The sequence below is a fragment of the Lutra lutra genome, chromosome 5, assembly GCF_902655055.1.
Source record: "Lutra lutra chromosome 5, mLutLut1.2, whole genome shotgun sequence".
Taxonomy (NCBI): domain Eukaryota; kingdom Metazoa; phylum Chordata; class Mammalia; order Carnivora; family Mustelidae; genus Lutra; species Lutra lutra.
The window spans coordinates 30,942,116-30,959,439 of record NC_062282.1 but is presented as its reverse complement, the minus strand read 5'-3'; the positions used below and the strand labels follow the sequence as shown (position 1 = coordinate 30,959,439).

The 17,324-nt window shown below is 43.4% G+C and overlaps 1 protein-coding gene across 2 annotated transcripts in view; it reads left to right on the top strand.

The window, feature by feature from the left end:
* LIFR (LIF receptor subunit alpha) overlaps positions 1 to 14,135 on the top strand; it is a 76,576-nt gene extending 62,441 nt beyond the window's left edge. For both annotated transcript variants that reach the window (XM_047729083.1, XM_047729082.1), the window contains exons 17-20: positions 3,504 to 3,665; positions 4,790 to 4,883; positions 6,528 to 6,606; positions 6,971 to 14,135. In XM_047729083.1, the coding sequence (XP_047585039.1) occupies positions 3,504 to 3,665; positions 4,790 to 4,883; positions 6,528 to 6,606; positions 6,971 to 7,594 (959 nt within the window). In that variant the 3' untranslated portion in view covers positions 7,595 to 14,135. The remainder of the gene's footprint in view (positions 1 to 3,503; positions 3,666 to 4,789; positions 4,884 to 6,527; positions 6,607 to 6,970) is intronic.
* The last annotated feature ends 3,189 nt before the right edge of the window (positions 14,136 to 17,324 follow it).

Genomic DNA, 17,324 nt, shown 5'->3' with positions numbered 1-17,324 from the left:
CTGCAGACTGTGATTATAAGCCCCGTAGGACAGAGATCATCTCTTAGCAATCTTGTATCATGCATAACAAACATAGCATCTTACCTAGGTTATTTAAAATTTTTTTTAAAAAGTCTTTCTGTAATTCTAATAATGGAGGAGAAAAGTTCAGGAACCCAGAGAAGGGCTCCAGAGCCTCTGCTGTTACCTGACAGAGAGCCGTCCGCACAGTTAGTAGTGGCCTTGGTGAGCTGGCAAGCTTAATTGACTTGACTGGGGACAAGAGCATCCATTAGATCTTTAAAGGTTCAGTCAGTCCTTGACAGTTGGTAAGCGGATGTCCAGAGTCCATAGAGGATTTTCAAATGTATAAATACAGAAATGTTTATGCAGACTTCTGGCTCCTCCCTAAATTATATTTCTGTTGGGAGTCAGATGTTTCCTCTTCATAGCCACATAACACAAGGCTATCATCTTTTCAGTTTGAGAGCTCTCATTTCCCTTAATGACCTCTCCTCAGAAGAAAACCACTTTAATTATTTAATGCCCGTCCGACAAGTCGAGAACAGCAGTGCTGCATGGCGGTGCTGCCTGGGCATCAGCTAAGGCACTTCCCAGAGCAGCTGTGCTAGCTGTGCACCGCCTCCTCACCACTAAGGTCTGTGTTTCCAGAACCTTCGCAGTTGCCTGTGAATGAGAAAAACCCCACATACAAAGTTCTACAAATACCTAAAGTCTGGTGAAATTTTTCTCAAATGTTCAGAAATTTTACACTGTACCAATTAAAATTCTAGCACCTAGACTCCATTTAGACATGGAGGATTGGTCACTGAAGTTGAAGAGGAAAAGAAAAGCATAAAGCCAAACAAACAGAGACAGGCAAGAGTACACCAAATTTGGACATTTTTGGGCTGATGGGAGTAGGACAGATCACCTGGAGGATGAAGGATGGTGAAATCCAGGTGGACGTTCAGGCTTCAGTGAGAAATAATTTGATTCATCCTATGGGTCGGGATTGGAGGCAGGTGGTTAGGATGGATAGGAGCTGAACAGTGAGGACTCACTGAAAGTTTGTAAGCAGTGAGAACCCCCAAAGTTGTACACCAACTTCATTCAGCTAACATGAGTGCCCGTTCCCCTGCCCGAAGATGAGGGCTTTATTCTTTGGAGAAATAGCCAGAGAACCTCCAGAGAGAGGGACCCTAGTGAACAGTGTGACCTTTTTTGTTCCTCCTTCCCCTAATAGGAAGCTAATAGGACATCTTCAGCTAAGGTCTATTTCCCTGGACAAGATAAGAGGATCTTTCTTTGGAAAAAGGAAATGGTTCCTGGGGCAAGACACAAAAGGTGCTGGTATTGGGGGGCTGTCCCAGTGAAAGGCCAGAAATTGACCTGGTCATTCCCCACCAGTGATAAGTGAAGCCCACCAACCAGTAAGCTCCACCCATTCACAGTGACCTTCCAGGGGCTCGCTCTAACTGTGACTAGCAGCCAGGGATAACCAGATGGTTGAGAAAGAGTCTAACATTTCTTCTGGTTTCTAACAGAAACCAGAAGAAATTAGAGAAAACAGATTCAGAGTAGGGAAACAGAATTTTATAACAAAGAACAAAACTATCCTTGCATAGTTGAGATACCCTCCCTGTATTTATTGAAAGGACCTGGTGTTATTAAAAAAGAATGGTCAGAAGATAGGTAAGAACTCATCAAAATTACAAATGTAATCAAAATTTTAAAGAATTAAATAGTAGTGAAATTACATGGGAGATAGAGAAATTCTTCCCTAAGTTAGACAAATGCAGAGGAGAAAACTTGGAGTAAAACGATGAGGAAGTTGGAGCACGCGGAGACCTGTGCTGTCATGCTTTATAGGAGTTCTGGGGGGCGGGGGGGAGGTATGGAGGGGGCCGCAATAGAAGGAAATGACCAAAGAGCAGAAGAACATTTCCCAGATAAAAGCACTCAGTAAGTACACAGTAAGATAGGTAGAAAAAAATCTACACCAAAAAAGAAATCTACACCAGGGTAGGCTGTCATGAATTTCCCAAGCACCTGATACAAGTCCTAGGAACAGAAAAGACTGGCTCAGGTGCGAGGCCTCAGGAATGAAAGTGGCCTCGGATTTCTCAGCAGCACAGCAGATGCTGGAAGATAGCACAGCTGGGTCTCCAAGATAACTGAGTGCAAATTTTTTTCAACCTTGAAGTCTGTACTCTGTCAGCGGCAGCCAGTGTGAGAGCAGAGGGAAGGCATCTTCAGACCCGTAGAGCTGCAAATACTTCTTCCCCATGTCCCCTTCTCAGACAGTGGTTCTAGAACAGTGGGTCAGCCTGAGGAAGCAAGTGGGACAAGGTGGTTCAGGACAGTGGGAGCTGGGAAGGCCTGGGTCTGGAGCAGATACACTGGGAAGGGGGTCCCGGGTGGGGGGGATGTGGGGAGGGGGGCGTAAGCAGGGGTGGGGCAGCCAGTCATGGCTCTGGGATTTTGTTGCATTGGGCCATGTGGAAAATTGCATTGAATAGTCACAGGAGGGTGTGGGAGGAATTAGGAATGGGTACATTAAGCAAATGAGGAAAAAACATTAAAACAACAGAAAAGTAAGGGAAACATGAGCAGACCAAGCAGTTTGTCTAGCAAGAATCCATACTTACACGATCGCAGTAATGTAAATGGTGAATTTCCCAAACATCGTGGTATGTGTGAATGATGTGGGACGTGAGGGAGACAGAGTGCTGAGAACACCCAAGCTTCACCTTCTTTGTAGGACATGGGTATGTAATGTCTACAAGTCTTAAAATGCCGCCAGCGTGATTTTATTTCAAAATACAGAAGTAAATATCCAAAGAAACAGGTGACGTGGTTTGGCAGGGAAGGTGTGAGCAGAAAACTACTGCGTTTTGTTGTTACCATTTAGTCTTGTACAGTTTTTCAAACTAGTTGTCCATTACTTTGATTAAAACTTTAAAACAATAGTTGAAGCAGTTCTTCATCCTTCTTCTGAAATGATCCTGTGAGTATTCAAGGCTTCCTGGCTAGCGGCTCACGCGACAGCTCAGTGTGCTGCCTCTTCGCAGGCGGGAGCGAGCATGGTAGCGAGGGGGCTCTGGCACCACTCGGTGGGGTGGCCCCAGGCACAGCAACCCTGCCCCAGCAGGTGGAGGTATACTTTCCTGCTCTGAGGAAGAGGAGGGACTTCTATTGATTACCTGCCATATGCCAGGATTATTCTAGAGAATGTATGACAACTTCTCACAGCCCTGGGAGGTAGGTCGTGATCGTTGTTTCATGAATTAGAGAAACTCACGTTTGGGGTAGTTTCAATACCGGGTCTGGACCACATGGCTGCTAACGGCAGAGGGAGAACTTGAACTGGGTTCTGGCTGACTCCACAGGCACTGACTGGCCTCAAGGGCAGTCGGCAACCACTCACTCGAGACAGAGGTGTGGGTCGAACAGGTATGAGTAGCTAGGTGTTTAAAAAATGGTGTAGAGACCAGTAATAATAATCTTCCCTTTGAAAATAGGTCGGTCAGACATTAAGATTAAGAACATTACTGACCTATCCCAGAAGACACTGAGAATTGCTGATCTTCAGGGTAAAACAAGTTACCATCTGGTCCTGCGAGCCTACACAGATGGTGGCATGGGCCCAGAGAAGAGCATGTTCGTGGTGACGAAGGAAAATTGTAAGTTAATTATTGCTGTTGAGGTGCTTTCCGTACCTAAATGCATAAGTTTTCGGCAAGTTTTGTTCATGGAGGAACCCCCTTTTTTAAAATTGCATGTATTGTTGCTTGTTTATCATGCGTAGCCAGCAGTGTTCAAAGGCCACAGGACGACTTCATATTTATTCTTGTCAGTTATTTGAAGCTCTTTTCCTAAGAGTACTTAAGAAATTAATGTATGAAGGATACATCTCAAATCTGGAGTTCTAAATTCATGTTAAATCTATATAAAGCTGACCCACTTTAACATATTTTTTAAAGATTATATTTATTTGAGAGAACGCACACGTGTGTGCAAGTAGGGGAGGTGCAGGGGGAGAGGGGGAGAAAGACTCTCTGGCAGACTCCCCACTGAGCTGGGAGCCCCATGCAGGGCTTGATCTCACATCCCCGAGATCATAACCTGAGTTGAAATCAAGAGTTGGACCCTCAGCTGACTGAGCCACCCAGGTGTCCCCCACTTTAACGCCTTTTTGCCCTATTCCAAATGTGATTTTTAACATACCCAGGGAAGAGCTAAAGAAGTACCCTTTAAAAAACTGTAAACCCCAGCATTCACCAGTTTGAGATGGAGAGTAGGGAAGATGGGCTTGACTGTCTGCAGCGAAGAGCTTAGAGTTGGAAGGTGGCATCTTCTCCAGCCTGGAGTTAGAGTTCACACACACTTAAATAAAGCACCATGAGGACATGGTTCTCAGCTGGGGGCCATTTTGCCTCCTGGGGGATACTTGGTGGCATCTGGTGACAGGATTGGATCTCAGAGCTGTGGGGTGCTATATTGGGATCTAGTGGGTAGAAACCCAGGGGTGCTGCTAAGCTCCCTGTAGTGCGCACGGTAGTCCCACAGGGAAGAAGGATCCAGCCTCACGTGTCAGTGGCACTCGGTCCTGTTCTAAGGAATTTACGTATTAGTGTAAAAATTACAAAAATGCTTGAAGGTTGTATTTTAATAATTTTTTGGTGTCTCTGGATCAGGTAGGATTTTTTTTCTTTAATCTATCAACTTAAGTATCTTATAATATGAATGTCTTCTATACATCCTGCTTAAAGTGGTGATTTGAATATATCCAATATTCTTTTTTCAGCTGTGGGGTTAATAATCGCCATTCTCATCCCAGTGGCCGTGGCTGTCATCGTGGGAGTGGTCACGAGTATCCTTTGCTATCGGAAACGAGAATGGTAATGGTACCTGCGTTTCTGCTTGCTGTTGTTTCTGAAGGGTGTGATAATTCAGTTCATGTGTTAAGAAATAAGTACTTGGTTGAAACTGGTTGGTAAAAAATGTTGGTTTAGTCCTAATTAATATTGGATTTAATATTAAACAAGAATTACTGAAAGGTTTTTAAAGTAATAATATAAAAGGTAAACCTCCTCTTAACTGTATTTACTAATGATTTAAAGTAATAGATGCACTAAAAATACGTATAGGTGTAGATACGGCAATAGCTGTGTGCGGGATTAATGATTAGATCACACTTGTCCTGGTGACCTATTTAGAATATACTGTCATTTACTCATATATTTGGCAAATATGAATGCCTCCTCCCACATGAAGAGTGATAACAGTGGGGAACTAAATAAGCGTGATCCTTACAGACTTAGAGCTCAGTGGGGAAAGGGGGACCTCAAACCCATAATCATCCAGTAAACACGTGCTTATAAAGTACGTGTGTACTGGGAAGGTCACAGGGTACCATGAGGGGAATAACGGGGCAACCATGTCACTGGAGGTGGTCAGCCACGACTTCCCAAGGGGAGTTCCATCTGAGCAGAGTCCCACAGGGTAAGAAGAAGAGAAAGAGTGTGCCGGGAGGAGAGAATAATCCTGTGAGGGCCCAGAAACCGGAAAGAGCTTGGTCATCAGGAGGCAGTGAGAAGAACTGGGTGTCTGAGTGAAGCTAGAGAGGCAGGAGGGGAGGGGAGAGGAGGTGAGGTGGTGAGCGGGGACTCAGGGTCAGCTGGCAGGAGGCGTCCTGGGCGGGGCTTGGGACAGATGGCTGTGTTCATGCATAGACGGCCCTCACTGGTATTAAAAATGCCATCCTTGGGGCACCTAGGTGGCTCAGTGGGTTACGCCTCTGCCTTCGGCTCAGGTCATGATCTCAGGGTCCTGGGATCGAGCCCTGCATCCGGCTCTCTGCTCAGCAGGGAGCCTGCTTCCTTTTCTCTCTCTGCCTGCTTCTCTGCCTACTTGTGATCTTTGTCAACTAAATAAATAAAATCTTAAAAAAAAATTATAAAAAAAATAAAAACGATTTGAATACAAAAGATATTTAGAAGCTAGGGCATTTTAGATTAATAAAGTTTTGTTTTGTTTTTTTCTGCGGGAATGTCAAATGCCGAACTTTTTAACAGGTCTACATATGACACAGCTCCGAGCCAATCTCGTTTTTGTTTGCGTTTCATTTTTGGTAGCCTTTTCCCCCCAGAGTGCAGACCTTGTTAGGAGCCGTGGGGAACTGCCTCGTGCAGATACGCTCCCCAACAACCAGACGGTGCATGATCCCACTCGCACTGTGGCCATTGAGTCAGACAAGCGGTGCCTGTGTTGTACTTTTGACCTGAGAGCACCATCACCGTTTGAATCCTTTGCTTTTCCACTTTCATAAGATCCGTAAGATACTGTAGTTCTAGAAACAGAAGTACTGCTTGTAGTTTTCAGTCAGGAGCTTTGTGAGCAAGCGCACCTTTGATGCGGCTTCGCGGTCTCAGATGTTCACTGAAGCGTCCTGTGAAATGTCAAAATAAGCCCAGGGGTTTGCTAACTTACTTGTGGTCTGATAATCCTAATTGTTAAATGCACTTAATCATCTTTATTTAAAGGATCAAAGAAACCTTCTACCCTGATATTCCAAATCCAGAGAATTGTAAAGCTCTGCAGTTTCAGAAGAGTGTCTGTGAGGTAATCCTCTTTTCTTACATTTATTTGTCAGTATGGGCTGCTTTTTTTAGTCTTTTGTGACATGTTTGTAACATGCAGATATGTACCCAGCAGAAAATGTGTTGAGCAGAGGGCGTCTTGGACATCTGCTGAACTTCTGCGCTGATGCATGTTAACGTGTGTTTTTGCTACTGCTATGAATAGCCGGGAATATACTGATATGTAAATCAGTACCTGTGTTCTCGTATGCAGTACAGAACAGCAAAGACACATTTCCCTAAGTAGCCACGAGGAACATACACGAGATAATGCCCCTTTTTGTAGGAAGGGCACTGCCGCAGCTTCTCGTGCCCCTCTTAATCATTGCCTCATCATTTATTTCTAGGGAAACAGTGCTCTCAAAACATTGGAAATGAATCCTTGTACCCCAAATAATGTTGAGGTTCTGGAAACTCGATCAGTGGTTCCAAAAATAGAAGACACGGAAATAATCTCTCCGGTAGCCGAGCGGCAGGAGGAGAGCTGTGATGCAGACGCCGAGAACCACGTGGTTGTGTCCTACTGCCCCCCTGTCATTGAGGAGGAAACGGCGCAGCCGGGCGCCGAGGAGGCCGGAGGGACCTCTCAGGTCGTGTACATCGATATCCAGTCTATGTACCAGCCTCAGGCGAAACCAGAGGAAGATCAAGACAGTGACCCTGTCGGGGGCGCCGGCTATAAGCCCCAGATGCACCTGCTGGTCCCTGCTATTGGGGCAGACCTCGGCACGGAGGACGACTTAGATAAAACTGCCGGTTACAGACCTCAGGCAAATGTCAATAACTGGAACTTAGTGTCTCCAGACTCTCCCAGGTCCACAGACAGCACCAGTGAAACGGCCTCTTTCGGAAGCCCCTGCTCCATTAACTCCAGGCAGTTTTTGATCCCTCCTAAAGACGAAGACTCCCCGAAGTCGAACGGGGGAGGGTGGTCCTTCACAAACTTTTTTCAGAACAAACCCAACGACTAACAGCGTCGCCGCGTCACTTCAGTCTGCCATCTCAGTAAGCTCTCCGTTCCGGCGTTCCCGGGCCAGCACTGGGCGTCTTGGAGGGATCCTGTGAAGTACTGTTGGCGAGGGGGACCTTCCCGCACGCAAGTCACACTCCAAGTGTCCCTGTGCTTTCAGTGTAGTCTCACAGCCCAAGTAGAGTCACTCAGAGATTCGGTCCATGCAGCTCAAGTCTTGGAGCGACCCGTGATCGGAGCCAGAGTGTTCCCACGTGCTCTCCCTTCAGGAAGCCCTTCCCGGCGGATACCGTCCGGTCCGCACACGCAAAACAAGTCCCCCAGCCACGTGTTCTGTTCTGCTAGAGGTTTTCTCATACGGATGCTGTGGAATTGCGAGCCGATTACAGGCACGGGAGAAAGACGTCAGAGTACCAGATGATGTTTATTTGCCTGACACTTGCTCCATTCTAGATGAAAACCAAGCACAGATTTCAGAACTTTCAACATGAGTCTCCTCTGTCCACAGCATTTACAAAAATTAATATAATTTCTGATGTAGTGACCGCTATGTAGTGTTTTGTTGGATACAAAGTATGCTGATTTCTGTGCCTACTGTATAATGGTTTTCAGACAGTTTTCTCAGGGGTACAAACTTTGAAAATGAGCATGACACTGACCAGCCCAAATTACAATCATGTTGTCCTTACTTTGGGAGGTTTTGCAAACCTTTTCCTTACCCTGTAGCTTGCATGTGAACTTCCTTTATTGCATTTGGTTGCGCTGACATTTAAGACCGAATTCTCTAAGCCTGGAGACCTGAGGTTTTTTTAAAAACTGGTTTTCTTAGGACACAGTGTCCATGTTACACGAGCAAATCCAACATTACTGAGAAACAGAATTGCAGTGATTGTTTGAGGGGACGCCTGCACAAACGCTCGCTGCGTTAGCTGTCTGTAGGGTTCCGACTAGCTTCAGCGCCTCCCCAGGACACGGGGCAGTGGTGACCTTTGACACCTCGTAGCGAAGGTTCCTTCTGATCAGGCATTTTGGCAGTTTTGCTTTTGAAATGATCATCAGTCTAGACTGTTTAAACACAGTCTTCAGATTTTTAAATCTAAAACTTAGAAGGTGATGCCTTCTTCAGGGACAGTTCCTCAAGGGCTATGGCGTACGGACTGTGGCCAGGTCCATTTGAATCAGCGGGTGTACCCGTGTCAGCTTTGTGAGCTGTCTGTGACCATGTGTCTTCACAGCTGCCTCTGCCTGTCCTTGCTTTTCTTAAGTGATGTCTAGAATGAACGTGGAAAAGCAGAATGAAAAACTAAAAAGTGTATCTTACACCTTTTCCTTACCCCATGGATATTTTATTTTTTGGTAGTTAAGGCAAAGTACCAGAAAATTTGAAATACCTGAATACATCAAGATGTGCTTGTTTTGTTTTGTTTCTTTCTTTAATCCTCTGAGGTTCTGTGATGATAATGGATTGGTTATCCTTTTGTTCTAGGTCCTCATGTTTCTTTATAAAAACCACGTCATGGAAAAAAGCTACAAGGCCACAGGGGCCAAAATCCATTTGGGTACTCTCTGAATCCTGATTTTAATTGCTAGAATTCACCTAAATTCTTGAGCTTCATGATATAGGGACACGTGGAATGAAATAGAAACTGAACTAATTATGTTCACATTTGGTAGACGTTAAAACCATGTAATGGCTCCTAGAGATTTTCAGCAGTGAAAAACATCTCAAACCAGATCGTCCCTGACAGTTTGCTACTCTCCTTTTTCCTCTCAGGCTTCTGTCCTCAGCCTGCACCCCAGGTGCTCAGACCTGGGGTTCCCTGCATTCGTGCTGAAGCTTGTCATTTCTATCCCCTCCTGCCCCAGGCTCCTGCCTCGTTCCCCTTTGAAACCAGTGGATCCCGTACTTCCATCTCTTGAGGATAAGTGTTGGCTAGAGTAGAAGTTGGTGGATCTGAGCTACACTGAACCAAGAATGGGAAAGGTCTAGAAGAGAGTATTGGACCTCTGTCATCAGTATATATTGCATTGCAGCTCTGGTTCCAGTGCCCTTTCTAACCTGCAGAATGACTCATTTGTTTGGCTTATGGTGAATATCACTGGGCTCTTCAGTCCTTTCTCTCCAAGACTCAGTGTCTCTCCTGCATGAGAAAGGATCAGAGTGCTGCTCACCTCTCCCTGCCCCTGGAGTCCATACACAGTGATCCTCACTTGGTGAATGGGAAGCATAACAACACTGTTCGTCTGGGCAAGCTCCTTATAACTTGCTATATACCTAGAAATACATGGCTTAGGGCTGAGGCCAAGGCAGGTTGCTTGTCCTTCCCCACTGAATTGAAGACAGCTAGACCCACTGTGTAAATCCGAAGTCATTACCTCCCTCCCCACCCCCGTTCCCCACCCTACCTGGGCATGTGGGGGCGACCTCAACACTGGGAGAGAAGACACTGCCCTTTGTCACATATCCACTTGTTGGTGGCACTGGAGACCCTGGGTAAATGTGCACTGTTTGTCAATGCCAGGACTGTTCTCAGATGTGAAAACCAGTCAGAGTTGCTCATGCTCTGTCCAGTCATTTTAGCTCCTCTGCCTGGGGGAGGGGAAACTAAAGGCTAGTTGGAAGGGGAGGTTAGATGTGTTCCCTTCAGCCCTTCCCGACTGGCAGAGTAATGGGGAGATGCCCCTTTCCTCAACTAAAGCCTAGTCATTGGTTAGAAAACTCTTAAGTATCTGGACTCATCTATGCCTCACCACGTCTTTTGAATTGTAGTCTGTCTCAGGACACGTTTTCCTGTCTCGGATAAGCCAGTTCACTTACAAACTGGTTTCAGATCAAGCTTCGCTTGTGGAAAATGGAGATTCTGGTGGTGATTATGACTGCACTTCTCTAGTGAGTGGCCCTCCTAGACGAACAGTACTATAAAAATACTCTTAGACGACTTAGCTAGAATTCTGACATTAGGTAGAGCTTGTGCATTACGTGTGCATGGATTAGTACCCAGATACAGTTGAAGTCATCTGTGTGTTGAATGACAGAAGCATGGATTTGAGATTGTGGCCCTGGGTATCTGGATAGTTGTGTGTTTATGTGCTTTGGTGACAGAGGTGCTGTGTTCCGACAGCTTAGACTCTGAAGCAGCCATTCACGGAAAAGGTTAAGGGCAAAAGGATCAGCCCTGTTTTCCATACCAGCATTACTTCATGGCTCATGGATCTGAAGGACTGCTTTTAAGAACGTCTGGTACTATCACACTCGGAAACCGTGGTCAAAGTCACATTGTTAAAACTTGAGGCAACTTGTATTCTTGTGGGAAATCATTAGTCCTGTAATTTCTTAATTGTCTTCATACAGACCATGTATAAAGAACATGACCACCCTCTCTACATTTGAATAATCAGATGTAGGTTTGTGAAGGAGACTAGGGAATATTTTCTTTCAGAAGGAATTTGAAATCAGTTTTATAGTATTTTTTAAATTAAAGTACTCCCTAACATATCAAAATGCAGATGTTATCTCAGATTTTTTGACTGCTCAAGCACATAATCTGATAAGGCTCTTTTTTTCTGTTTAAAGTAATTTTTATTATTTTCTGTTTTCAACCATTTAAAGTTTGCATACCTTTTATAAAATGCCCTTTTTTTCTCCAAAATCTAATATTAGGCATCCCAGAAGTCAAATGTGAGATCATTAGCTAATTCCAAAGACAGCTAGGTACATGGTGGAAATTCAGTGAGTGAGTGTTTATTGACTGAGTCCCATTCCAGAATGTGCAGTTTTCACAAGGGGCACTTTATACTAGCATCTAGCCTGTGTAGAGCCGAGACTATTGACTGAAAAGATTGAATCTACTCAAGAAGTAGCTCCAGTTTGGGTGAGAACTTGGGAGAGACGCTGGCAAAGGCGTCACTAGATTTCTTATTCCTCCCTCATCGTGAGGATCCATAGCAACATTTTATTTAATGTGTACAAAACTTGGGATGTGTCTGTACCAACCAGCATTGTTCTAGCAAACCGACAAGACATTGATGTGTGAGCTTAACTATAAGGACTCAAGCATTCACTTGATAAACCATTTCTTCAAAGCATTTATTTTAAACTGGTATTTCCCGCTGAAACAAAATCGCAAGGTACCAACGCCCGTCCTACCTTTCAGATCCAGAAGAAAATTTTTCATAGAAGAAAATGATTTTCTAAACTTACTGGAAATGCATCCTTTAGACAAGACCTTAGAGTATCATTGGAAATCACTGGGTTTAAATTTGGTCCGTTTAGGTCTTTGTGGATTATGTACCAAGGCTATTAATATTTAAACCTCTTATTCCGACAGGGTGGTGAGATTTTTCAATTTGTGCCTTTGTCTTAACTATTACATGGTCGCATTCATGCCAGTACAATACGAATGAGCTATTTTTAGTGCCTGTATGGAGGATTAAAACATTCAGTTAACTGATAGTGCAGGCTTTATTGTGTGTGGTAAAATTCCACAGGCTGTGATTTGATCTAAATATATTCAAATTCTCAAAATTACGATACTGAGTTATGACAGGTGTCTGTTATTCTTAACCATGATTAGTGCTTGTTTCTCCCTGTATTAAGAAAGTTATTATTTTGGATTATAAGTGTCCAAGTTACAGACAGAATTTAAATTTACCTATGGAAGATAAATTCTAACTGTGCAACATTTTTATGAAAATTAAAAGTAGTGTTTTAAGAGGGAAGCCTTCTGGATGTCTTCATTACAGGTGCCTAGCTGAACTACAGAAACCTTCAAAATCTCTCAAGTAAGCTATCCCTGATTAAATATTAACCAAATACAAAACAGTAATGATTTATATTACTTTTTGATTGCTATAACTGACTACCTTAAAAACTCAGAGATGTGATGGGGAAAATTAATATTTCACTGATAAGGAAATTAATTTGTATTACACTTACTATATTTCCTTAAGATTTCCTTTGTAATAACTAATCAGAACTTTAAAAACCCAAACAGCAGCAGACCTTATGTTGCCCTTAAGCCAAAAATACTTCGTATACTTGGTTGAATGGCTTATTTAAATGTTTAGAATTTCCTTACACATTGAAAATATACTTCCCTTCAGAATATTCCATTTTAAAAGTAGGTAATTTCAATTTCTGAACTTACTGTTCCTCCTAAACATTCCATTTCAGAAATATTTCTAGGTGGTAATACAATTTGCTTTGAAACATGGGTTGGTTGATATGATCAATTGCCAAAATACTGTTAAACCTAACAAATTGATCATAGAAAACAATATTTTGTTACTGATTTGATAATGATTTGATAATGATTTTCATTAAAAAAAAAAGTTTCAAATACTTGGTCCCCAGTTGGATTCCAAAACTTTTCCCCATTATTTATGATACACCCTTCTATTTAATTTTTTCCTTCCAACATAATGTTTTGGAGAAAGGTGAATATGTTATGAATAGTTGAAGACAACACACAGTAAGAAACCCTTACAATGTTGTTGGGAAAGAGTAGGTATTCTAGCCTACCTTGGCATTTGTGCTTCCCTATTATTTTCTCAAAAAAGGAGCATGGCTTTTTCTTAAATAAATTTCAGTTTAAAATTGCTTGAAAAAGATTGGCCTGGATAGAAAGACATCCGAAATTTGAGATGGTACCACCTTACAAGTATCCAAAGGTTGAAAATCATTGAAAAATACCCAACTATCCCAAAGGGACGTGTTGCCTTCTTTTCTCTCTCATTAGTCGGCCCTAAGTCAGAGGTCGTCTTCACGTTTAGAAATTGCCATTTTTTTACTCTCACAATTGCATTATAGTGAATTAACTGTTTACAAAATACACATACTGTGAACAGATAGAAGTTTTGTCTTTTATAAGGTTGTCTGTAGAATGAGTGTCTTTTTAAAGGAGTTGTTACATGTTAAATATTTTCAATTTTTTTTTTTTTTTATAAATACTAGTAACTGTTTACTAACTTTTGTTTGGTCAGGTGTGTGCAAATGTAGCTGAAAGATAAGGAGAAGCCGCACATCCAAAACCGGTCCCATTTTCATTTCTTGAAATGTTACCACTAGACTTTTTTTTTTTTTAACCCGAATTCTCTTCTGTGATGTTCTATACCTAAAATCATGCTTATTTGTATAAGGAAACCTTTAAATACACAGGTAGAGGCACCAAACTATATATTGGTGTGATTCACAGAATTTTGAGTTTAACGGAATAAAATAACTCCACTTAACAGAGATGACAACTGAAGTATTTTCTACCTTGTGAAAACTTGGGAGATTATGTTGGTGTTAGAAGGAAAAATTTGAGTATTTCATATCCTCGTATAATTTCAGAATTTAGTTTCCATATCTTTTGGAGAACATGATTATATCAAGAACATAGAATATAAGTAACCTATTACTAAGACACCTTAAACATAAAACTAGTATGCTTGGCTGTTAACTCTAAAGATGTTACTTATGTTTGTTTTTAAAATGCATGTATTTAACAATTTTATCATAGTATTGTCATGGAAAAATAAATATATTTTCTTACAACTTACGCTGACGGATTTGGACATTGCTGTTTTGGTTTTTTCTCCTGTTTTAAACACTTAGGGAAAAGTTAATACTTTTATTAATTCCCAAAAGAATTACACTGGTTTATGAAGCAGTCACACAGAGCTCTAACTAAATTTTTAACATTTTAATATTTTGGTATGCCCTTGACATAATCTTCCATATGTTCCACTAAATCTATATTCCGTGTCCCAGGGAAGTTAGTATAAAAATAAAAAGTGGGAATCCAACATCATGAAACAAAAAATGAATACTGGTCCTAAAAGTATGGTTTTTAATTGTTTTCTTAACTCTGAAGACAACCTAAACATTTCTGGAGATTCTGGGAATATGGCAAAATCAGTTTAATTTCAAGGCACCGAATTTGGAAATACTGTCATTGGTTCAGCGAAACCTCAGTAATTTCAAAAAGTATGAAGTGATCTTAAGTAGCGTATCCGAAGGGGAGAAATGAAATCTTCAAGGCCTCTGTTCCCTTTGCTTTACCCAGAGTCACAACTAAAATATGAATGGCTACAATTTAACCTGAAGAAACCATAGACCAATTTAGAATTAGTTGTAAAGCACATGTTCGTATTTAAGTCCTAGAAGAGCACATACATATGGCCTGTCCTTCGGGGAAGGTGTCCGTGCATAATTAGTTTCCCAGATGGTGGATTCTTGAGCCAAAATACATGAGCATCATGCACCCCAGGAACTTTGAAAAGGTCAGAGTAATGGTATAAGTATTAAGGGAAAGAAAACTAGAGCTGTATGGATTTTTTCTTTATAGTATTCAACATCACTAAAATGCTTAGAAATCTCAAGTTCTTTACAAAAGAGCTGTGTAACAATTAGTTTTGAATGGCCTATAAATTTGATCCATTACCCTTCCCCTGGAGTGACTAACAGAAAAATGGAATTAAAAGTATTTATTGTGTCTGAGAACCAGCGAAGTTGATTTAACAAAGATGTCTTGAATTGATTTGGGATTGAATTGGACTGGATTTTATCCCAGAGTGATTAGTCTTGGATTAAAGAGACAAAAACTTGTGAGGAGGATTTTGATAAAAACCCGGAAGTGAAATCATGTTAAATTGAGTACAAGTGGAGCATAGTGAGCTGCTCAGACATCTTGCATCTCTTGAAGGTGAGAGCAAGTCTGAGGGCCCAGCTCAGATGGAAATCTGGCCACCCCCCCACGCCCCCACCACCTACCCCGGGGCCCCAGCCAGCTTTCTCAACGCCCTGGAGACATCTTCACCGTCTTTACCGCTGCTGACAGCTTTCCTGGGCTGGAGCCAGACCTGCTTCCTGCCCCGGAGGTGCTCTCACACACCCGCACTCACCTTGTCCTGGAACGGGTTCTGATCCCAGAGGCCACGTTACCCAGTTCCCAACAGCACACACCCTTCCCAAATGGGCCTGGCCTCACAGGAAACCCCATCTGCCACCCCAGGAAAGGAAAGGAGCCACCAAGGGGAACGGAAAATGGGACTCCAGGCCACGCTCCCAACAGGTAGATGTGGGATTGTCACCCGTGCCTCTGTCCCTCCAGAAACTTCACGAATGCCTCTGACTTTCTGACTAGCACCTTAAGGTGTAAATACCTTAAACTTGGTTTGGATGCCCCTGAGGTCACAGCCCCTGGTTACCCAGAGGGGTGTTACATGGCAAGAGGCCTACCGAGACCTGTTCCCCGCTGCTTAAATGAACGTGACCTCTCTTCAGTCGGGTAACCTTTCTCCATCCTCACGTCTCAGGCTAAGCATGGCTGGCAGAGAGAAGTCTCTTCCCGTGTCTCAGCACCCCCATCTCTCCACACCCCCCATTTCTGTGCAGCCCCCACCCCTCCAAGTACTGAGCACAATTCTGAATGCTTTCTTTGATGCAGAAATGGAGGGGCATCTTGGTTGTCACTGTATCCATAGAGCTCGGCATAGTGCCAACCACAGGACAAGGGCTTGGTACATATCTTGAAATAACTGGACCTTGAAAAGCCAATACATGGCTTAATGTGTCTCCTGGATAGAAGAACTATGTCATCGAACAGAGAGGTGATCTGCCTGGGATCTGGTCTCCAGCCGTGGAAAGACAAGGGATCGCCCTGCACCGGGTGCCTCACACAAGGAACAGAGGCCCCTGTGGTGGCAGGAGCAGCTCCTTCCCAGGTGGGCTCTGGTAGACCTCGCTCACCCGAGGCGCTCCAGTCTTTGTTGCCTGCCCTCACCCTTTGCTCTCCTTCACAGACACTTGCCTTCATCCTCCTGTCTCTCTGACAAACGTAGATAAAGGACAAATAGGCTTTATGGAAGCGACCACAGGTGACAGCCCTCCTCCTACCCACCGTCCGCCAACACCTGCACGTCCTCCCTGCTTCGAAATTTATGTTTTTCTCTCTGGGTTGGCTTCTCCCTCCCAGGGACCATCTGCATGACTAAGTCATCCATTTCCGCCACCACCTCTCCTCCCCGCAGTTGCATATCTGCTTCTCCAGAAGACAGGCGTGGCCTCCCCTTTCAGACATTGCCTCGGTGGGGTACGGAAGTCCTGGTAAGTTCCACAGGCTCCCAGGTAGCCTCCCGCTCCACCCAGGGGCTAACACATCTCTTCTCCACATCCCAAACTTTCTTCTCTCAGGTCGGGTAGCCCCCACAGAGCTGGGCCTGGGGTGCCAGGCTCCTCCAAGCTTAACAGGCTTATGGTCAGGGAGAGGAGGGTGCCCTTCCTCCCAGCGTCTAGTGAGGAGGACTCTGGTGGGCGTGGCCTGGGTCACGTGTCCATGGCCCAGGGGGCGCGGTCACATGGCCCGAAAGAGGTTCTGTCCGTAGGCAAAACTACACGTTCCGAGTCAGAGGAGGACCAGTCCCCCAAAAGAAGATGGGCAATATTCTGAGTGAACAAAACAATATTCACTATAGGCTCGCTCAAAAAAAGCTAGAAAATAAAAGGAAAAAAAGCACACTGTTTTCTTATATAGCTTTAGCTATTTTTAACACTTTTCCTTCTACCCTTTCAATTTTTCTCTGTGAATGTATCTAAATATTTACACATTTCCATATGTATGTGTGCACATATATGAGGGTTATACTGTATATTCTGTTTTCAAACCTGATTCTTTAATGTACCTTGAAAATCTTTTCATGTCAATATTTATATGGCATTGTTCTTTCCTGGATCTATAACACTCTGT